The following is a 23,962-nucleotide window of genomic DNA, read 5'->3' on the forward strand; positions in this document are numbered from 1 at the left end:
TGCAATATCTGGTGAGAAAATGCACAGATAGATTGTCAATGAGAGCTCATTTAAACAATTTTTTTAAAATGATCTTTACAAAAACATAGCAACTATGTTTTTGAAGAAAAACTTAATGATTTAAAAGTAATTTACACACCTTTTGTGTGCTTATAGGCATCTGCTCAATGTGTGGCAAGAAGGTCTTGGATACGAAGAACTACAAGCAAACTTCTGTCTAATTGTATTGACTAGTCTTTTTATGAACTTTAACTTCTGTGTCTTTGTACAGTAACTTTTCTCTAAAATCATTTGTGAATATTACTTTGTGGAAGATAATACAGTTACTTGGAACGAGATGAGAGGTAAAGACAGCCTGATTGTTTGCCTAGAAATGTACATAATATTTGATTTGTATTGTTTTAGCACTAATGTTCAATGATATTTAAAGGTAATGGTTTGCAGCAACTGATACAGTTCAGGGTGAATGAGAAGATCCTAGTGGATAAGTTGAAACTATGTTACCATCATAACACAGATCTTTGAGATGAACGCTTTTATTCTTTTGCCGTATCTTGAGTCTTCAGCTTGTCTGACAGTAATGTTTTATAGATGTATAGAATATGAGCTTGTATCACCTCATTAGTGTGTTCATTTAGTTCTATGCCTGTAGGTATTTATAATTACTCTCACTCCAAACTATTATGTCCTCCCCTCTAAGTATTGCTCTTCAGATTTTAATGCAATTGTCCTGTTGAATTTTGTTTCTGCCTACAGCAGGGTTGGTTAAACTACTGAAACCTAGTGTGTTACTCTGACAGTTCTTACTTTGGCAGTAAGACTGATTAGCTATTCCCTTGTTAGTCTCTAAGGAGGCTTTACATATGGCATCTGGTGGCCCAAGGCAATAAAATAATGAGCATGAATTTCTAATGCCAGGTCTCAGTCTCATCATTTCCTAAGTTAGTCTGGCTTTTAAATACTTGATTTGAAACGTGAATTCTATGATGTAATTGCTTATATACATGTCAAATTTGAAAGATCAAAACAGGCTGCCTTCTCTTCAGCATGGGTTTGATATAAGACTTGAAGTGAGCCTCTCTGAACATGAGAGGCTGAGTGTGGCTTTGCATTTCTTTTGTCCTTTGGTTAGTTTCTACATAAGAAAGCAATTTCTGTTATGGAGACTAATAAGTGTTCACTGTGCATGCATTTTAAGGGAAAAGAATGGTACTCAATTCATGGTGGGGTTTTAACTAGACCTATTTAAGTGTTTACTCCTCCCAGCAATCTCCTCTTGGCAATCTCTTATGCTTTTGCAACTTTCTTTCAACTGTAACAGAAAAACTATCAATGGGAATTTCCGTATGAATAGATACTCTGGTTTAGGTTTCCTTTTGTTCTCCTATCTATTACTGAGACAACTGCATGACTAATGGAGACCGAAAAATCCCTGTTCTTTCTATGCATTAATGGGAGAAAATAAAGAATACTGGGGATATAGTTATTCTTTTTGCTCTTAGCTCCTGCCATGCTGTGGTTGTGCTGTAAGTAGCCGTCTAACGGGGGTTGCCTGACATTTCCTGTCACCCTTAACTATCCGTTATTGAGCATTTGCCACCAAAGTTTCTTGTTCCAAATGTGTTGACATCCTGCAGTTGCTAAAATGGTAATTCTTTTCAGCATTTTATATTTACTAAGAAGCTTTGTCAGGATAGTGGAATGAGCTCGGTCACCCCGAAGAAGAGAGGAATGCTGCTGCTTTTCATTTAAAAGCTTCACCTACCTTAACAATTGAATAGAAGTATGTGGATTAGCTGGCTGGTGATAGCTCGCAGCCTGCAAAGTTATTTCCACATGGTGGTGGCCGCTTGTTTACAACCACATCAAGGAATTCTAATATTAGTGTACATCTCTGTGGCACATCCTTTGTATGGATGAAGAGAAAATGTCTATAATTGGCTTCAAGTTTTGCAGCAAGTGCTTGTCAGCAGAATGTGTGGCGATTTCAAGTGTCAGATTCTCCGATATTCTCTGAACTCTTCACCCTTTATGGGTGTGTTCTATAAGATTGATTGATTTTTGCTATTTTGTGAATAAAACTTCTTGTCTTGTCTTCCTAAAACAGTATCTCTATTTCAAAAGCATGACTTTGCAATTCTTGAGTACATGGTATGAATTGAATGTTTATTGCACTCTGTAAATATTGGCACTGAATGAACTCTTACCTCATTTTGTAACTGATTTAAGAACAACAGGGATTTAAATAATATGATCCTTTGTTCATAATTATTTTGTGAATAGAGCTTTTATGCACCTGCATGCTATTACTGGACAGCTGCTTTTGCATGTTAGAATGTATTTTTGTTGGAGGACAGGTTTTGTTTTGTTCTTTTTTTTTTTAATAGTGGATAACAACAGTGGTTTGCTGTTCTAGTGGTTTGTACATGCTTGGGATCTTCCATCTGTAGCTCTCAAACCTTCTTAGCCTTGTGAGAGGTTCAGTTCCCGAGATCTGTAAAATTTGCTGATGTAACAGTCGACTTTCAGAAAAGCCCATTTTCCAAGCATTTTTTTGGAGACCCATTGCTTTAAATTTAGGTCACAAGCCCTCTCCTGCACTTCTGAGATGCACCACAGTTCAAGGCGATCTTGGCAAAGAAGCACTTAAAGTTAGCTTTTAAACATATACACCTTCAGTATAATTGAATTGTCATATAAAAGCATTTTGGTTGATATTAAAAATGTCTTGTTAGCATGGGATGCCTTTCCTGAGACATTATGCAGTGAAAAACAAAAGAAAATCTGTAATGGAAAGTTGCCATTTTTGTTTAATGTACTGAGAAGAACACATTAATGTTGCCAGATGATCAGACTGTCCTCTAAATCACAGGTTACATAAGAGATTTGTGCTGCCAAATTTAGTAGGATTAGAATTTTCCTCAGTACTGCTGAATTCCTATACTGTCCTTGCTGTTTCTGCATGTTCATTGGCCAGAGCTATTGTTGAGCTAAGTATAAGCAACATTTTGATGCAGATTATTGAGAGAAAAGAACAGATTAGCTATAAAAATGTTACTGTGCCTGTAGCTGCCAGTCAGATGAAAATTGAACAGGAACAGTTGAAGGGTCCTCGTGTTCTCACATTCTTCCCCATGTTCGTTTTTTTGTTTGTTTGTTTTTTTAACCCTGTTCTTTCTGCTGCAGAAGCTGGAGAAAGGACCATCCAGCATAGTCATTTGGCAATACCATTCCAAGGCATTAGGATTATTTTAATTGTTTACTTGTAGAAATGTGGCAAGTTTTTTTTCCCCCTCTTAGGTTTATTCTATTCATTCATTATCAGAAGGATCGCAAGAAAGACTGTCTTATATATAGGGATGTCACTGACCACTTTGCATTCAGTTGTTCTTGAGAATGGCCCAGACTTGCACCAAAATCTCTTATTTAGCAACATAAGAGATGTACAGGTTTCAGATGGTAAGTCTGTTGCACCTACATGCTTGTTCTGGTATCATTCCTATCGTCAGCCCATCTCTCCGCAGTGCCTCAGATTGCACAAATATTCCAGTTCTGTACTAGCTGGGCATCTCTCTACGCAGAGGTGCTTAGGCAAGGACCCTCTGCCAATCTCACCGTCATAAATTCTGGGCAAGAATGACTGGTGCCTTTGTATTATCAGTGGACATATAAGGTATGTGCAAAAATTAAAAAACAATAGAATGAATTCAGCAGCTGCTTGAATAGTGCAATGAACCATGTTGCTGTATTTTCCTAATGCAAAGCTCTAAGTTTCCCAGACACAGAAAGAATCCCCAGCGTGAGAGATTCATTATTCATTGAAAGGCAGTAAGCCAGGAGCAGGCAGGAGCTGTGGCTCTTTACATCTGGTATGGCAAAACTTAGTTTGTGGTAGAGCCTCTACACTGAGAATAAGATTCTGGGGCTAATAAAGTCTTTAAAACCGCCCTCAGACAAGTCATTGTCTTCCCTGGATTGAAACTGGGTTTCCTGATCTCCTGTAAGTATATATGGCCTAAAGATGGGCCCCTTTTGGTCATTTGCTTTGCATGCTGGAGAATCCGAGAGTGGTTTTTGGGATGTTGCTGCCCAGTCACTGACTTAGCAGTTCCTTAATAGAACTACCTGCTCAGTGAGCGCTGGTTCAGCATGGGATCATGCAGGTATCTCTTTTGCTGACAGTATCTTACCAGATCACTGGTTTAAAAAAAAAAAAAAAAAAATGTGGCAGGGTGCGAAACAGAATATTGGCAACAGGAAAACTCGCCCTGAATATGATGAGAGAATGAACACATTGCCGCATCACAGCTGAGGTTTGCTATTAAGCAAAAATATTTTTGTTCTCCCAATCAGCAGAACTGGTTGGACAATCTGATAAGGCATGATGACAGCCCTTACAAATAACAGAGCCAAATGTTTCTTTTAGTGAGGATTATAAATGTTCCTCATGCGAAGACCAGTTGGTTTTGAACCGCTTGGGCTTTTATGGAAGAAATTATCATCTGAAATTCATCAGAAACTGATTTTTCATCAGCTTTTATGGGTGGGGGCCATAGTTCACTTAGCAGAACTTGCATGAGGTATACGCATGTTCATCATGTCTGGCTATCACCTGGAGAAAGCATGAGTTCTCCATTGACAAGGAGTGCTTACTTCACCCACTTAAGGGCAACAGGAACAGATGTGTTGAAGAGACCTGGAAGAATTTGTTTGAAATCTTGCCAAGAAACTGAAGGAAGAGCTGAGTGGAGTATTCTCCATGTGGGTATTTCTGGTAAAGATTACTTTCTTACATGGTTCATGAAGATGCTTCTGACACTTTTTTTTTTTTTTTTTTTGCCTTGCTGTCATTCAATTGTAATAAACAGCAAGTAGGTTTTTCAGGCACCACTGAATTGATGGCCAGATTAAGCAGACGTTTCCAGATTGGCTTTCTAGTAGAAAACCTCTAGAAATGACTTCTCCTTCCTTTCTGTCTCTCTGTTTGCACTGAAAGATGCAGACTGAACTTAGCAATGTTAGTGATTCATTAAGCGTAAGCACTTCCAGCAAATGCACTTACTATATGCTCGTCTGCTCTGCCAAGTGGTATTGGGAAAACAAATGTTGAGGTTTCTTTTTTCTGCCTCATCATGGTTATGATGATTAAATATCAGTATTATTAACTGTTTCAGGCCACAAGCAAACACACAGAACTCACAGTTGCCATTTTCTACTGGCTAATGGGTCTCACCACAGGCATCTTAAATATATCATTATCAGTCCGGTCTACAGGCAATCATTCCTTGCTGGTAATTTTCTGTTACTCCTTTTGCTGCCATAGAAGGTAAAGATTTTAAGTTTATACAGCTCCCATATTGTGTCATAGACATTTACTGTTCTGGTATGTTTACTACTGTTCAGTAACACATCAGTGCAACTGAGACTATGTGTGACAAAAGGCATGGCTCTTAGGGAGCTGGCATCTAGCCCAGTCCAATTGTCATCTTTTATTGATTGAAATATTTAAATGCTAATTGGATTAAGCAAAGAATTTACTCTGCCATCTTAAATCTCTGTCTTTCTATGGAAGGCTTTTGAAAAAGTGATGACATGACATTTCAGTGATGAATAGCTTCCTTTTATGGCTTCCAAAATCATTGTTTCCTGAAGGATGGGAAGTAAGCAAAAGTGATATAAGGGAAGAGTTATACTACTGATTTTCAGATTTGTTTGTTTGTTTTGTTTTGTTTTCAGGTAGTCCCTACTCATTAGGGTTTCACAGAAATCTTTAAAAGATCAGGCATATTTTGTGTATGCAGTGGTGTTAGCCTGAATTTGAAGAGAGCCTGAAGCAGTGACTGAGAGATTAGTTGCTCTAATCTTAAAATAGATCCTTGTATGGATAATGTTCTCATCAGAAGGTATAAAATCTAAATTCAGAAACTCACCAAACTGGCACCTGTCCCAGCCTAGGTTAGGAATAGTGGAGAGGTAAGTAGATCAATATGGATTTACATAGATTCAATAGGGCTACAGTGAAGAGGAAGAAGGGAGCATCGTGCACTCACTCCGTGTGGCATCCTGCAGGGCTGTTGTGGAGGCTCTGGGCAGAGAGGCTCCGTGTGCCTATCCTGGCAGTAGCTAAGAAAAAAAGTATCTGCTGGCGAGGGCAGCAGAATTCAGGCTTTAGGAGTCAAAGTGTTCAAATTTAATGTCTGTCACAGATTCTAAAAGATTACAAATACTGAACTGTGTAAGTGAATCTGTGAAGCTTCTAGGAAAACTGTAGAGAACAGAGAAAGCAATTGATTTCTTAAGATTCTGCTGATAATACTCGCCCCCATTGCTTTGTTTTGTCCAGATTTCCTATTATAATTACCTCTCTGCACCTGGCTAACATACAAGCATACGTTATTGCTGAACTTTGAGTAAATGCAGCATTGATAGTTGCACTGAGGAAAAAATAGACAACCAGGTATTATGGTACATGAAGAAAAAAACCCCAGTTTTTAAAGACTGTCACATACATTCATTATAAAAGAGAAAACTTTTAAAATTATTTACCTTAGCTAAATTAAAAATAAATGATCATGCAAATATTAAGGATATAAACTAGCTTGCAATCTCCATGCCTTTTTATTCTATAAAAGATGTCTGAAGATTGGGGTTTTTTTCAGAAACAGCTGGTTGCCAGGGACAATTTTTTTAAAGGTTAAGTTTATTTAAGCAAATAATTAAAAGTTTCAAATCCTTTCTAATATAAGACTATATATGGCAAGGTCACGAAGATTGTTTGGAGGTGAATATATAGGTTAGCTAGGTTTTGACAAGTGCGCCTGTCACATGCTAGCAGTTTTATAAAGACTGCTCTACTGTAAAGTGCCATATGCTCTGGCTTTATTCCTGCCTTTATATTCATAATGAAAAATCAATGCTTAGACTGAGGGAGGAAATTGTAGTACTAGCAACAGTAAAAGTGTGTGGAGCACAAGCGCGCGCTTCTGTCATTGAGCACTCGGTAAGCGTTAGTTTTCCCTCACAATGCCACGTGAGGTAGGTAAATCAGAACCATTCAGCTGATTTGTCCAAGGCTGCTGAGAAAGTTGGTGTCAGGCTGGGGTTAGAACTCGCTTAAAAAAACTGTGGCATATGTAGATTGCTAAGAGATGACTTGTCTCTCTGTGTCTTTTGTGTGTGTAATACTTTCCGTACCTGTATGACTAGGGCAGACTGAGACAAGAGTTTGACACAAGAACTCCTTTAATGAAGGAATTAGTTAATTTGGAAAACAAATAGAACATGTTTTTCATATGGGATTTTTTTCCCCTCGAGGTCCGTTCAAACAGTTTTCCCTAACATTTTATGTGTGTGTGTAAATAAGTTTCACCACCAGTACTTAATACTTTGGGCTATACAGCTGTTTTATCTGTGTAAACACTTTCTCTGTATAATTATTCAGCTTTCAGCATTGATTAAAGTTAGGCAGGAAATGTGATATTTATTGAACATTTCATACATAAAACTATCTATCAGTTTAACTTGTTCTTATTTGGATGCGTATGGGTTATGATATATTATCCTAATTCTGCCAAAGATTAAGGCATATCCAGGTTGTTGTAGGATAATGTTTTCTCAAGAAGATGGATCAACAGGTTTACAGTGCTTTGAGGAACACACAACTATATCTCAAAGTACACGTGCATGTGAAAAATGTTACATTTTTAAAATTGGTAAAACTAAGAATGCTGAAGAAAGAGCAGGTATTAAAATAAATCAATAATCTGATAGGAAAAACCCCAAACCTCTATAGAAGATAAACTTTTTATTCAAATTCAGGTTGTCAGATTTTGCCACTCTTCTTGATGTAGAATAGTATCTTTTTCTCCACGTATTGCTCCTAGATTGGTTCAGATGTGCAAATATTTAAAGGTAGTTAGGGACCTAATTCCTATTGAACTGGTTTCATTGATAATGGGTGCTCACATCAAGCTGTGTAATTAGGTACTGCACAGTATGAATAAGGTACAAAATGTGGCATATTAGTGATGGTATATAAAAATGTCACTTGTTCTATCTGATTTACTGTTACTGCAGGTTTATTTCCAATAAAGCTTAAATAAAAATCCAGCTTGCCACTAGCAGGTAAATAGCAATACAATAGGAGCTGATGTTTTCCCTATGCATAAGGATCTGGAAAGACTGTTTGATCCCAGAGATCTTAAGAAACAGCATCATGTTACCTTGTTGGTTCTGTGTTCCCTTCAAAAATGGCAAACAGGACTTCTGAGCTGGAATTTCCAACTAGTGATAAATAAATCACCTTCACAGGAGCAATGAGGCAACCTGTTAACTGATGATTGAGCATTTTCCATCTATCGAAACAGGCTGATAGTGCAGTACTGACTTACTATAATATATACATTGCATGGTATATCATTGCACGATACATTATATCATTCAACCCTTTTCCAATCTGTCCTGGGAAATTGCTTTAGTTTCAGGAAAAGGATTAAAAATATTTTTTAAGGCTAAACAAATACAGCTTTGTCCTCTTCTTTGAATCCTGCAGAAGGCCCCATAACATTTCTATGTATTTGAGAGTCCTAATTTCAGGATGTAGAAGCATTTGTGCAGAGGAAAGGGGCAGTTCTGGAGGAGAATGGCTCTCCGAAGCCATTTATCCATACTTCATTGTAGTCCACTTAACCAAATTTCTGCTAGTGACTTTTAGGAACGGGCATATAATTGCCTCGCTGTTTTTCTAGTGGGCTATGACTTCCAAAGGGCAGCTTACCAGGCAGCAGTTTCTGAAGCACTGTGGCATGCTTGTCTTGCCATGCCAGCTGAGAATTCTAGCTTGCACCCGAATTCTGCCAGCCAGAAAGGATAGAGGACAGTGTAGAAGCAGATTACATCAATCTTATCTTCTGGCTATTCATACGGGGAATGCTGGCTGGGGAGAATAGGGTTTTTTTTTGATCAAAGCATCTTTTGGAAAGTAACCCATAGAATCCTTTGAAATGGGACAGAATCCTCAGGAGCAAGGATTAGGGGTCCAGATCCTCAAAGGTGTGTGAGTCTTACTGAAATCTGGGTAATGCCTGAGTGTCTTCGGGAATATGAAGTTAAGTTTGTCTTCTGTAGGCTTTGTTAGTGGTTGGGATCAGTTGTTTTGGTTTTGAGTTCTTGTGTGGGGATGAGTAGGTCATTTTAGATTCGGGTAGTAAAATGTTACAGTGGCATTATGCTGCGAACAGTGAGAAAACACCTTGTCTGGTTTTTGTTGGGTAGCTATGAATTAAATACTTTTATACTTTAGCAAGAATTTTAGAAGACTGCAAGGTGGTAACGAGAAGTGAGAACAAAGCTGTGAAATAGCTGTTTCTCTTGTACAGATTCTCCAAACGTAACACAAACATACCACATATGGTAATCAGTGTCTGGCAATTGTTTTTACTGTTAGTGCCGTCAAACTGTGATTCAGAATCTGTTTCCATTTAATTCTTGATCAGCATGAGAAAATTCTTCCTTGGATTTTGGATCTTCTTGCAAGACTGCCAGAATGATGCTGGTGACTGTCCTGCTGTTTGTAAACACTGAGCAATACCATGCATATGTGTCCACAAAGTGATTTGTTAAATGTTCAACTTCAGTTTAATATTTTAAAATATGATAAGTCTGGATAAAAGTTTACAGAAGTATCATTCTTAACTTTCGAGAACAACTCTGAAATGAACTGCTGTTTTTCCAGAGTCAATAGTTAAATAAGCTTCAGTTAATCAGAAAACCCATGTATCACCCACTGTGTATTCCTCTTTCCTATAAGAATGATCTGACTTTTATCTCCAGAACGAAGTTCATGGTCAAAGTCTGACTGAGGACATGTTCCTCTTCATCTTGGGAATTCGATATATAACAACCTTTAAGCATTAAGACCTTAACACAGCTTAGGTAGCTTCTCACTCAGATTGTTGCTTTTTGAGGATCTCATCCTTCAGCCCCCAACAACACGTAGGCTTTTGTGCAGGAAAGCTGCCGTGCCCATCTCAAGGCTGAAGATCCCATTGCACGTGAGTTGGCCTAACAATGAAGCACTGAAATACCGATGTCTCTTTTGTGGAGCTAGCTGCAAATGACTTCACCAAGGTCATGGTATCTGGGTCATTAGCAAAATCAGCTTTGGGAGCTGGCTCAAATCTCCCCTAAAATCTCCCAAAAGGGAGATGACAGTGATACACTGGGACTGTGTAGCTGTTCCTGACTTTTTAATAGCAGGCACTATGATTAAACACCAGGAATTATTTTACTGCTACAAATGTGGGCACCCCAGCAGGTTTCAGAGCTTCAGTGACTGTAAGAGGAATCTGTTTTTTAAGCTGCTCTTAAACTAGAGGAAGAAAAGTAGGATATTGCAAACCGTGCTGTTGCTGCCAGTACTTGTGAAGTAACATTGAGATGGTCCTACTGCACTCCAGGTACATGCCATCAAATTCTAACATCAAGTAACTAAGTGAGCTCTTGTGCTAGAAGCATTTCTTTGATGCTTTGGAAAGCTAGTGAATATAGTGCTAATGAGGAGTACTGGGCTGGCAGCTCTAAAGCTCTGAGTATTTAAAAAGGTGTTATCCTGACTATTAGTGAATATAAATGATTGTACACCACCATATGTAATCTGATTAAAAATTAGACATCCAGGCCTACTTACAATATCTTACATACTAGTTCCTATTACTGTATTCTTCTTTGTAGAATTCTCTCTCAAAAAAACTTTTTTTTTTTTTTTTTTTTAATCCACAGCTGCTATTGCAGTTTAGATTATGTGACTGTTATGGCAGTTCTAGGGTGCATTTAAAGAAGGCATTAGGGACTCCCAGTCCTATTAGCATAAGGGAGCGAAGTACATGCCTCACATTCTGCGGTTCACCTATGGTTGAACCCATTTGCTCCTCCCCTCCAGCCCAGACTTTGTCAGGCCAGAGTTACACCAGCACCCACTTATTTTAATCCATGTAGTTTATAAATGTAGTTACAATCTTCTAAGGTTAGCATATGAAAACTTCTGCTTTTTCTGTGAGACGTCTGTCAGCCAAATCAAAGAGATCATATTTTACCAGTGTGATCTATTTCCAGTGTATTATCAGCCTTGCTATCACAATTATAAAGCAACCTCCAGTATCACAGTGCGTTCGTTGCAGTTCAGAGTACAGTAGGAATATAGTAGGGTCACTGGCAAACATTCTTATTGGTTTTGGCTCTTCGGTATGTGGACCATTTTTTCAAATGTAGGGAGTATGCTTTTTATTTGATAGCCTGAGCCCCTTCAACAGAATGGAGAGCTCCTCACTTGTGAGAAATCTTTTTTTCTATCCAGAAAGAGGCACTGGTCTGAAAGTTACAGGTATCCCTGATTTGCTTACAAAACTAATCTGGCAAACCTAGCAGATGACCAGCAGGCCCATCAGCAGCTGCCAGTAAAATATGTATGCTTGGTGGTTAGATCTTAACTAAATAGACCACAGAATCTACCCTTCATACAGACCTTAGCTTACTGCCAAGTCCCTCCCCACTGAGAAGTCTGGGCAATAGGAAAATATTTGCAGCATGCCCATGACGCTATTTCAGTTCAGGGTGAGGTGCCAACTCCTCAATTAAGTAGCTCTCACAGAGAACAGCCTCCTGCCAATCTCTTTCTGCTTGTAGATGATGGCGAGTGTTTTGCATGCAAGCTTTCAAGAAGTCTGACTGGGAAATGCTGTCAAAAAAGATAGCACATCCGTGGCATGAAACAGTCCTGCCATGAAAAAGCTGCAAGTAACTATATAAACTATAATAAAATCATATTATGTAAACTCTAATTTCCTACTTAAAAAATATTGAGATCACTGTCATAATCTTTGTTACTGGTACAAGCAAACCACAGACAATCTATCATTGGCACTGTTCCTGTTGTCTGTAAAAGACCCTTGCCTCCTATGAGAAGGGGAATATTCCCAGAACTTGGAATGGAGATGGAGTTTCACCTGTGTACCTTGCAGCTGCTCCCTGGAGGTCTTTCCACTTCAGGCTGGGAGACACTGCAGAGCTATCTGCCAGTTTTGTCTTGGCTCAAAGGAGGCACAGCACTATCACAGTATTAAGACTTCAGTCCTAGCTGTGAATCTGTTCCTTTGAGTGGTTCGCCACCATGCAGTCTCTGTTCTGAAAATGAGACTTGCCTCTTGCACCTTAACTATAGTGTTCCACAGATTTGGTTGTCTATATACATCCAGTTATCTTGCAAGCTTGCGTAGTGCAACCGTTTTCTTCATAAGTATCTGGTGCATACCTGCAAAAAGAATGTAAGTGCTGAACGACTAGTAGGAGTGACCCTAGAAGCAAAGGTGAAGTCTAAAGAAAGTAAGGACTGAAGAAGGTTTCTGTGCCCAGTCTACGGAGCTGCCCATGGTTACAGCAGTATAGGTGCAAATCAGAAACTGTAAACACTTGAGTTCTTAAGCTGTGGTCTTCAAGCCTGCATGTCTTCCTATTAATACCAATAGGAAATTCAGTGCTACATCTGAAATTCTGAAAAGGTCGTCAATAAGTCAGACACACAAAGCATGGTAGTTGTAAACAGTGAATGTGTAGAGGTGTTTTACAGCCGAGATGCTAAGAAGCTGAGAAACTCAGTTTCCTCCAGTTTCAGAATAAAATTACCTTTAACATTGTGAAGGATGGAATGCCCAGGAACAATCATTTAGTTCATGAAGATAAGGTGACATTTAAAATGGAAATTTTGTTTTGACAAGCCTTTTTATTCCTATAGCTAGGAATTTAACCTGATTTTATTCAGCTAATAAAACACTACTTTAATATTCTGAATGGTTGTATTATATTTTAATTCCAATTTGCACCTAAACGTAGCTTAACACTAATGAGGATTCAAAAAGAAATCAGCTCTACGAAATATCAGCTACCTTCTTCTGGCATCATAAAATACAAACATTAGAAATCTGAATAAATATATGTCATGTTAAATAAGTGCTTGTGTATGTAGAGAATGTGTCTTACTGATTAGCAAAAAGAAGACCCAATTTAATGTAGAGGCTACATTCTGCTCCAAATGAACACTGGATTACTAATCAATGAGAATCCAACTTTTTTCGGGAAGTATTTAAAACATGGGAGTGGAAAATGATAAGCTATTCAAGTCAGTAATTTCCATTTGTGAAATTAAATCATAATTAAAACAGTGATTCAAATTTTTAATCAATCTACTTTGAGGCACTGCTTATGCATGTCTGGATCACAAATAGGATTTTTGGTAAGGAGGAAAGCAGGCAGGTATATTTTTGCACATTCCAAATGAATCAAGCTGCCAAGAATTCGCACGGAGTAAGTATTGGGGCCATAAACAGGGAAAGCTTTAGCTAAGCAGCATGTGCATAGACAAAGTGTATGGCTGAAGGAAAAAAAAAAAGGAAGTTCTACTGGAGAGAAAAAAATCATCTGGTTTGTTTAAATGTCATTCTAGCAAATAAATGCAGCGGGAGTTTCAGTTGTGGAAGGATCTCAAGATTAAGCCAGTGAATGTAAAATTTGGATTAAGTTTGTCTGACTTTGGGTAGAGATACTTCCTTGGTGTAGCTTGCATAGTGTTTACATGAGCAATGCTCCTGCTATAATCATTCACTTCAGTGGGAATTATGAATGCCTAAAGGAGTGCAGCAGCTTTACCCCTTACTGGGCTATCAGCTTTCAACTATCTAGCCACAGAAATAAACGTAACTATCACTTTTGGTGGATATCTAGAGTGACCAGCTCTGGACTGCTTTATGCCACAGGTACAACTACTTTCACATTCCATGCTCCTCAAAGTACCTTCTCAAGAAGCTACTGTTTTGCATATCCCTTTAAGGATGAGTATTTGCTATTCTGGTTTACCTGCTGGTCATTAAGAACTCACAGCATTTTTTCCTCCTTTATTCTCTTTACTATTATCTCCCATTTTATTTCCTTTTATTCAAGACAACATCCAAGACTCTGAGAACCAGATCTTTTCCATAAAACAGCTGGAGAATAACTAACTTACAAAAGAAGGGCAGTAAGTGGTGCTTATAAAGGGAGAACCTGTCAATATCCTTGATGGTCATCGTCTCATTATGACCTTCATCAAGACAGCATCACTAAGTGTACTTAAAAGGACAGAGATGAGCTTTTACTGGAAAGGAAATATCTGACTTTAGATCAGAAAACTCTGCTCTCTCTAGAGAGGAAATTCTGCTCTAAAGGGATTTACAGTTGTAACGCAACAAATGAGCCGTACAGCCCAAAGAACCAAAGAGAGATTTGCCAAATGGGAAATGCAGGTGTACATTCCAACACTTGAATATGGCTTTAATGAAGACACCTGCAGTTAACCTATGGGGGCACTCTGAAGACTCAGTAGTTCTAAGAGGAAGGGGGAGGATTGCATCCAGACCTGCCCTTTCCTTTTTCCATCCATTCAAGAAAGTGAGGATTCTGGGTTCAAATCTGTCACTCGGGTTCATTTCCAGTCTTGAACTGTTCACCTGGATCTGAATGTTGCTGAGATTTCACTGAGTTTGAGTTCTGACCAATTTCCGTCCCGGCACAATGTGATAAATTTCTAGGATTAAGCTTGATTTGTTTAACTGTTTGTTTTACTGATTGCAAATCAAGGCATAGTGACATGCCCTTCTAAATGTGAAGTCTTACAATACTCGTGAGGTCATTTTTCAATGTTTTGACAAATGACATGGGTTTGTTACACAGAAAAAAATTCAAATAAACTCTGAAAAATCAAACTAGATCCCAAGTTTACAAGTAGAGAGTGTGCTGAGGTGAGGGGATGAGAAAATAGGTCTCCCATGCACAAGGCAGCAGTGGAGGAACCTCTTCCCAAACATATGAATTACAATGAGAGCAAAATGAAGTTGACACACAGAAGCCATGATCCCTGAATGAAATGAGAGTCACAGCAAAAGCACTGGATAAATCATTATTTTCAGTTTCACAACTAAAAGGCTGCAGCCCAGAAAGCAGTGATAAAAAAGAATAAGCATTTATTTGAGAGGAAGGAAATTTTCCAGTATTAGAGAAACTGAGCAGAAGAAGATGCAATTTATTGAAGGAGATTTTTTGAGTAAAGCAGTTTTCACATTTTCCATAATGTACTTTTCTTTTGTATGTACTTCCCTGCAGCTTATCTCCCATTTTTTTCATTCAAATCCTTGCCTTAATTCATTGCTGCAGTACTGCCTAAAAAATGCCTTTACCAATTAGTAACAGTGTTACAGTATTATCATAGCCTTAAACTGGCCAAAGAACTGAGCAGCTTGCCGCGGGAAAAACAGAGGTAAATGCCAGATGACCTTAGCTAAAGAAAGGGAAAGCAGAGTCAGACCAAGTACAAAGGATGAGCTCTGCAAATCTCTCTTCATCTCTCATCACACACTAAAGGTTCATTTTTTTAAACTGCTCCTAGATATTTTTTTGGTCTCAAGAGCACTGGCCGTGAGTACTTTCTGACCTATGTATGACCTGGTTCAGTGAACACTTTGGCACCAGCATCGCTTTAACCATGTTAACCCCGGCAAATTCCATGTGAACAGAGGTAATACATACATGTAAATACTTTCAAGATTTTGTTTTTGTTTTTAGTATCAAATTATCATACATAATTGAAGGGGAAGCATCTTAAAAGGTGGCTCTGGAATAGATTCTCAGAATATGGAGGATAAACAAAATTGTGTACGTTGGTGTTTGTTCTTATTTTAATTTCATTAATGACAAATATGTTTGTAACTACTTGCTGATTTTTCTGTTTGCATGAAGTTAGTAAAGTTGGTCTTTAAATACTGACTCATAAAGGACCCCTACTAAAAGGCTTATCCTTGACTTACTTTCAACAAAAGAAATAATAGGAGGACTTTCTAACCTACTGCTATGTGAATATCCAGAATTAAAAAAAAAACAATAGCAATGGTAGAACTAATGTGTGCAATGGATTTCCAAAGGAAAATGAAGATTTTAAAGCATACAAATGTAATCTGTGGGAGTAAAGTTCAGATTATTTATCATCCTTGTTATTAAAAATGGAGAAAAGGAAATAAAAACCCTGGGCAGTTTTGGAAGCAGGACCTTTTAAAAAAGAAACTTCTTTTTTTCCATTAAAAAGATTCTTTATGCACCTGGCGTGGCAGACCCATGAGTTAAAATAGGCCATTACAGCAAAAGGATATCTCATTCAGTAAAAATGATTTCTCAAGAAGTAGGAATACAGTGCTGTTCAGAAAAGAGAAAACGAGCCAACCCCTGGCTGCATCCTTTGTATCAGGAATGGCTCGTTTTTGTGGCCTTGGGAGGCATGTGCTAAGATCTTACAGCTCAGACCGGTAGGGCGTATTTCACGTACTGCAGGAGACAATGGGCGGAGAAGGTCCTGAAGAGGTTCATCGCTAGAAAATGACAGTTACTGCCCAGGGGCCCTCCTGCCCCATCACGGCATGGGGATATAACTGGTCTGAACATCCTGCTGAGCCTTAGAGCGTCCCCAGGATGATGGCACCAGCAGTCCCAGATAGCTAACTCCTTTTTGCATCTGACATTAAAACTGATGCAAGAGGAGGCTCTGAGAGCCCTCTTCCGCAGCCCTGCTAGAAGAGGACATCCTTAAGTTTAGGATCTTCTGACAGTGAAAAGGGCCTCTGTTTACAGCAACTTGACTAGCAAGGGAGCAGGCAGAAAAGAATCCTATTACAACAACTTTCTCCTCGTTGACTGGTATTGCAATTTATCTCTTTTGGGGAAAGGCTGTCTTTACACAACTCTCAAAACTTTTCATCAGAAGGTGCAGACCTTACTGAGTGAAATCTGGCTCTATTTATTTGCAGCAATTTGAGCCAAGAAAATCCAAACACCCTTGATCTCAACATATAATTTCCCATTACAGATAACACTTTCTTCCAATACTGTCTAGGATGGAGAAATTAGGAAGAAGGAGATCTATGGGAGGAATATTCAATCACCAGTGGGAGAGCAAAAAGCAGTGGAGGTAAGAGTAGTGTGGTACCAGCCAGATGGGCTTGCCTGCAGCTGAGAAAGGGCCATGCTGCCCCATAGATGCCTTTGCCTGAAGCACAGCTTGCCATTCCTGGGGCATGCCTGCCTCCCCCAGTCATCCCCCAGCCTGCAAGTGAGATTACAGGAGCTGTCAGCCCAGTATAACCCAGCACGAGCTGGTATGGCATGACCTGTCACAACTGGGTATGTCCTGGTATGGGACATGCCAGCACAGCATGGCGTGGCACAGTCCGGTATGGCGTGAGCTGGCCCAGCACAGCATGGCTCAGTGTGGCACGGCACAGCCACCTGCTCTTTAGCTCAGCTGCACGCTGCCTGGCACCCACAGACCCCGTGCTTCCCTGGTCCAGTCCTGGCCCAGCTCCCCCTCCCTGCGTCCCACATCCAACTGAAGCTGCCTTTGAGCGATGCTAAACAGCCTGTTTTCCTGAGTCTTGATTCATGTCTCTTGCTACTCCAGCCATCCAGGCTTTCCCGAATGACACATTTGCACTTTAACCCATGCTATTATGAAATCAGTCTTGTACTGTGTTTGGAAGGTGTTCATTACAAAGAAAATTGTAAAGCTAGCAGAACTGGTGTGGGGCTCCCGGTACCAGTGTGAACTGTGCACGCAGCAGTAAGCACAAGGCAGGCTTGCGCCACTTGGTATGCAGAGGGAACCTGTGAGGCTCTGTACTGGCCAAATCAGAACAAGGTAAAATCTGTTTGTATTGAGACAACATCTTTATGTACAGCAGTGGCCGTTCTGGATCAAATAGTAGATAACCTGCGATTGCTGTCTGATTTTGCCATTCACCTGAAGTATGACATTATTGATTTTCCTTTTATTCCATCAGTTAGCTGAAATTAATCTCTGAACCGTTGTCATTCATCTCATAGGTACTTACAAGGTCTGGAAAAGACAAATGATATGCATTCAGCTCCAAAGAGAAGTCAGAAATGATAGACTCACCAGCCTGACTTCATGCCCTGGAGAGTTTTGGCATAAAACACTGAAGAATGAATATGTGAGAGCCGAGATAAGGCGCTGATAAGTGTCCGCCCACTACCTCCCCCCCCTCAATCTGTCATTAGATGAACAAGTCTAATTTTGTTCTTTAAGAGGATAACTAGCCTAGCAAGGAAGGGAGAAATTGTAGATGTATATATAGAAAATAACCACCTATGTAGCAGTACAGCAGAAAAGTATGTGGGAACAAAAGTATTTTACAAACTACAGATGAGTCAACTAAACAGTATCATTCTGGGATGAATGAACGGGGCTGTCATATTTTAAACAAGGGAAGTAATTATTCTACTCTACTTGATCCTTTTAAAGACTCAGTTGGAAAACTTTGTCCTGATGGCAGATTTTAGAAAACACAGCTTAAAGCAAAGCTTAAGGAATTAGTTTGTTCACTTAAAAAAGAGAAGGTTACGGGTAGAGATTTTAACAATTTTCCAATCCATGAATGGATGTTATGAAAATGTAGTGCTCAGCTGTTCCTTATCCTTACAACAGTACCATATTTCATATTTTAAACATGTATCTTCCTTGCTGCAAATTAAGCTGATTTATTTTCATCATTTGATTATATAAAGTGCTAGAATAGGTTGTATAGGGATGCTGTATAATTGCCTTCATTGCGACTTTTCAAGAAAATGGACAAATACCTTTGTGGTTGGTCTAAACACACTTTAGCTGGCTTTAATGCATGGTGTTGGACTATACTATCTCCTGAAGTCCTTTCTGGCTCTGCAGGCTTATGTTTCAATAATTCTGTTCTAGTACATCTTTTAGACAGAAAGCTCTTTGAGGCAGGGTATGTCACCATTGTGTTTGTGCAGTGTCTGAAACAACAATGTCCTATATAGTACATCTGTCTGCATAATTATCTAGAGAGCAGTCAAGAATTAATGCTGCAGATGACAAAAGCTACTGTCATGACAAGTAATCACTGGAAAAGACAAGGTAAATACACCTAGGATGGTTATCTAAATAAGATATGTATTTATGTTTATTTGTTTATATTTTCTGGTATGGATGTATACAGATACAGATCTTCTCTATGTTATAGTATCTTAATCTGTATACCTTTTTTTGGTTTTGGCATGTGATGCTTTATCATCATTTAGCTAAAATAATGCTATTAACCATGTTTTTGCAAAGGTGTAGCTTTACTTGGTTAGCATGCTATGGAAAACAAAATTGTTCTAATTCTCCCAAAGTTTCCCTACCACCTTTGATCCACCCACATACGATTAAATCTGGGTACAGAAAATTTTCCTGTCTCATGAAACTTACAAAACAAGAACAGTGTTATTCCACAGCGTGGAACTTCCACCAGCTTTCACAGTTCTCCATAAAAAGCAAACCCAAAACCCTAACCAACTAACCAGGAGCACCCTTAGCCCTACAGGACGGTCCTCCTACAGGAGGACCCCTTCCCAACACCCAAACAGCTTCCTGCTTACTGCACTCACAGGGGGTGAAGGGTACTTGGGTAGGGATGCCTGGTTTACTTTCATCAGATCGGCACATTGAAGCTCCCTGTACTGTATTTTAAAAGAGCCTGGTTGGCGCCTCAATCTGGGCTTCACCTTATGCATAAGAATGTAAGAAAGTGCTTCATGGAATCATAGAATATCCTGAGTTGGAAGGGACCCACAAGGATCATCGAGTCCAACTCCTGTCCCTGCATAGGACAACCCCCAACATCATACCAGATGTCTGAGGGCATTGTCCAATTGCTTCTTGAATGTTGTCAGGCTTGGTGCCGTGACTGCCTCCCGGGGGAGCTTGTGAGCAGAGCAGTTGGAAAGACAGCTGGGGAGAACTTACCAGGCCACAAGGAGAAGAGCAATCCATCAAGACCTCATGTCTAGCTGTTAAAGTAAGCATGGCCTACTAGGCTTGCTAACCTGGGCATTTTGGCCTTATGAATCTGGATTACCAGGTACTGGTTTGTTCAGAAAAGTTTTCTTGCTTACCTATTACTATTTCTGCTAAATCCCCATTTTAGTGCAGGCTTAGGTCACAGAGTTAGGCAGAGGCGTTGGGTGTTTCCAAACTCAGAAATGAAAGGAGTTGCAACAGTCACATGAAGAGCTATGTTCATTGGATACTTGCAGAGGCTGTATAAAGTCCTGGGCCTACACAAAAAACTGTTGACACAAACCCTGCCACTCTGACAGGCATGTGAAGCCTGGAGGCTGAACATGGAGAAGCCTCATTCAAGAGGCAGAAGCTCCTCTGAGAGGCAAATCTCCACCTCCAAGCAGAAACCCAGGTAAGACCAGAGCCTGTGCTCAGCATTGCAAACTGGCCAGTCAATTGGAGAGGAAATTTTGCCTGTTTAGAAAGGTGGGATGCATCTGAGTAAATCTAGATGTCAACACCTAAATGTCAAAATGCAGATGTCAACAGGGGTATACACGTGAGCTATCTAACCTAGTCTCCCTATACATTCACTAGACTGCTGCATTACTGTTTTTTTCCCTTTTCCTTTGTGGTGATTGTGGTGTGTTGACCTTTGCTGGACGCCAGGTGCCCACCAAAGCTGCTCTATCACTTCCCCTCCTCAGCTGGACAAGGGAGAGAAAATAGAAGCAAAAGGCTCATGGGTTGAGATAAGGATAGGAAGATTATTCACCAATTACCGTCATGGGCAAAACAGACTCAACTCAGGGAAATTAATTTAATTTATTGCCAATCAAATCAGAGTAGGGTAATAAGAACTAAAACCAAATCTTAAAACACCTTCCTTCCACCCCTCCTTTCTTCCCGGGCTCAACTTTACTCCCAAATTCTCTACCTCTTCCCCCGAGCAGTGCAGGGGGACGGGGAATAGGGGTTGTGGTCAGTTCATCACACATTGTCACTGTGGCTCCTTCTGCCTCACACTCTTCCCCTGCTCCAGCATGGGGTCCATCCCACGGGAGACAGTCCTCCACGAACTTCTCCAATGTGGTTCCTTCCCACAGGCTGCAGTCCTCCATGAACTGCTCCAGTGTGAGTCCCTTCCATGGTGTGCAGTCCTTCAGGAGCAGACTGGTCCAGTGTGGGTCCCCCATGGGGTCACAAGTCCTGCCAGCAAACCTGCTCCAGTGCAGGCTCCTCTCTCCATGGGGCCATAGGTCCTGCCAGGAGCCTGCTCCAGCGCGCGCTTCCCACGGGGCCACAGCCTCCTTCGGGCATCCACCTGTTCTGGCATGGGGTCCTCCACAGGCTGCAGGTGGATATCTGCTCCACCGTGGACCTCCATGGGCTGCAGGGGGACAGCCTGCCTCACCATGGTCTTCACCATGGGCTGCAGGGGAACCTCTGCTCCAACGCCTGAAGCACCTACTCCCCCTCGTTCTTCACTGGCCTGGGTGTCTGCAGAGTTGTTCCTCTCATATATTCTCATTCCTGTCTTCTGGCTGCTGTTGCACAGCAGTTCTTTCCCCCTTCTTAAAAATTTTATCACAGAGGTGCTACCACTGTCACTGATGGGCTCAGCCTTGGCCAGCAGTGGGTCCATCTCGGAGCCGTCTGGCATTGGCTCTATCGGACATGGGGGGAAGCTTCTGGCAGCTTCTCACAGAAGCCACCCCTGTAGTTCCCCCCCCCCCCCCCCCCAAATCCTTGCCATGCAAACCCAATACAGTGATTCATCACACATCACCTGGAAGTTCGATGTCCAGTCTGAGCTAATCACCTTGTGTTCTCCTTACCATCTGTGGAGACAAATACCTATTTCCAGGCTGTGATTCATCCCATCTGAGATGTGCATCTTGCACATCTTCCCCTGGCATGGCTTCTGCAGGCTGGAAACACGCAGTGTGAGTGTCCCCCTGTAACTGGCTCGGGAGGTGGCTTTGTGCACGGCCAGTGGCTGAAACTCAGACATCCACTGCAGGCTGAAATGAGGATCTAGGGGTTTCAGTGGAAGATTCAAACTGAACTTTTAGGCCCTCTGTGAATTTAGCTCATGTTCCCTTCTCATTCTCTGCCTGGCTTGAGAAATAAAACCGGATGCCTTTTAGACTGTAGATGGTAGGGAGAGATGTACAGAGAATGAAAGTAGGTCATGAATGGATATTTAGCTAGTACTGCCATACTTCGTGCATGTATCAATTGTCAGCCCATGAAATCAGCTGGCAGTGGGCTGTAGGAGTGGATTTCTAATATGTTGACTGTTACCTCTTCTGAACTTCAGAGCGGAAAATATTAATGAAAATCCCCTAATCACAAAACAGGCTAGGTGCCATAAACAAAAGTTCCTTTTCCTACTAGCATTGTATCAAGGTTTTTCAGCAAAGATGAACATAAATATTGTATTATGACTTGCAGACTTAGGTGTTAATCAGACAGATAAAGAATAATAAGTTACACACAAGAAGTTCCTTGAAATTTCATCTGTGGTCCCCTGATTTGGTGGGAGAGTCTGCATGCCCTTTATGGATCAGGATGCACTGGAAATTCACAGGTGTTACCACAAATGCATTCCTGTGAAAACAGCAAGCAGTTTTCTTACGAATAGCAGAGTACCATAAGATAACGAGGTATGCAGAGCTAATAAAGTACTTAGTTTATGAGCAGTATATTATGTGGTTGCTCTTGCAATAGTTCCTGTGCTGAAGAAATTTGGGTACAGCGGATGAGCAGCAGATCATATACAGAATTAGATGGGGCTGTCAGTAATCACTTTTGTACCCGTAACAGAGCCTTGGAATTTCAGATAGCTATTCATATATGCATAAGCATTTGCATAAATAAATGTTTGCCAAAGCTATATTATATTCTGTATATGACACAAGTTTCCCTCTAGAAAATGCATCCCTGATGCATTCTTAGATATTTTTGCAGAAGGTCTTCTAACATCTCTTCCAGTTTGATTTTATACCAGGATCAAGGCAGGCTATAATGTTGTAGTTTAAACAGCATTTTTTAAGCCATTAGCTTATTAGCTAATGATAATATTAGCTCATGGTAAAATTAATTTTGCTGACATGCTACATGACTTTTCCCCTTTTTAAATTTTGACTTTCTGGACAGCCTCTGGCATGATGGGAGTGCTGACTCTGTTGAGAGTCTTTGGGAAATGTCATGGTACAGAGAATAATTATCCAGCACAGTGAGACAGAGGCATTAACAATATTAAGCATTTCAAAGTGAATCAGACCTCCAAACTATGAAGCTGATCTAAAAATCATAGCATTTTACCACAAGTCATTTTGGGAGGAGGGACCTGGCCTTCTTATTTTTGAGCTCTTAGGATTTATGGTTTCCCACCTTTCTCTGTAGTCTTAAAAGCAGTTAACTTACTTTTTTCCTTTTGTTCTTTTTCTTTTTTAAGATGAAAGCTGAGAGTTTCACAGAACTCTGGAAACTTAAACCAGTGGATTGTATTTCATGAAATTCATGCAATTGTGAACAGCACTGGGATCCTACCTTCTCTCCAACTCAGTAAAGACCCAGAAAGGGCAAAACCATCTGTTTTTTACATTAGGTTTTCACTTTCTGGAATAAATCCTGGAATAATGTAGCTCTGATATTCAGCTCTGGCTCAGCTTCCACCACCGTAAATGAAACAACTTCTGCTGACTTCAATGGGAGCTGGGGCAGACCCTCATGAGCAATGCTTTTTTTTCACATCTCTGCATTCAGAAAACAGTTCAGGACTTTGTGAGAGTTCCTAGCCCACTTTAAATATGGGGAACCTAATGGAAGAAAAGAATTTTAATGTCAGATCAAACCAGGCACACGAAAGTGTCTCAATCAACTTCCTTTTAGGTCAATAGGAACTTTCCATTGACTTCATTAGGCATTGAATCAAGCCAGATAAATAAAATCCTAGCCATAAATCTAAAATCTGAATGGAATCTAAACAAAACTGATAGTCTCGAGAGAGGTCGTAGGTAATAAGCT

The 23,962-nt window shown here is 40.2% G+C and overlaps 1 protein-coding gene across 11 annotated transcripts in view; it reads left to right on the plus strand.

The window, feature by feature from the left end:
• The window catches only part of CRIPT (CXXC repeat containing interactor of PDZ3 domain), a 57,739-nt gene that overhangs the window by 4,276 nt on the left and 29,501 nt on the right, over window positions 1-23,962 (plus strand). For 3 of the 11 annotated variants that reach the window (XR_015708534.1, XR_015708535.1, XM_087776075.1), the window contains exons 5-6: window positions 17,950-18,077; window positions 18,925-19,021. The exons of 1 other annotated variant lie outside the window; for it this stretch is intronic. Coding sequence is in view for 5 of the 10 variants with exons in the window: in XM_087776075.1 (XP_087632201.1) it covers window positions 17,950-18,077; window positions 18,925-19,021 (225 nt within the window). In the remaining 5 variants the exon portion in view is untranslated. Of the gene's footprint in view, window positions 1-156; window positions 915-15,469; window positions 15,599-16,936; window positions 17,468-17,949; window positions 19,022-19,818; window positions 20,336-23,962 lie in introns of those variants that run through there. 7 more of the 11 variants (XR_015708536.1, XM_087776076.1, XR_015708537.1 and 4 more) reach the window with 7 other exon arrangements.

Source organism: Nipponia nippon, unplaced genomic scaffold (genome assembly GCF_047370975.1).
Source record: "Nipponia nippon isolate SJK-2023a ecotype South Korea unplaced genomic scaffold, ASM4737097v1 scaffold_4, whole genome shotgun sequence".
NCBI lineage: Eukaryota > Metazoa > Chordata > Aves > Pelecaniformes > Threskiornithidae > Nipponia > Nipponia nippon.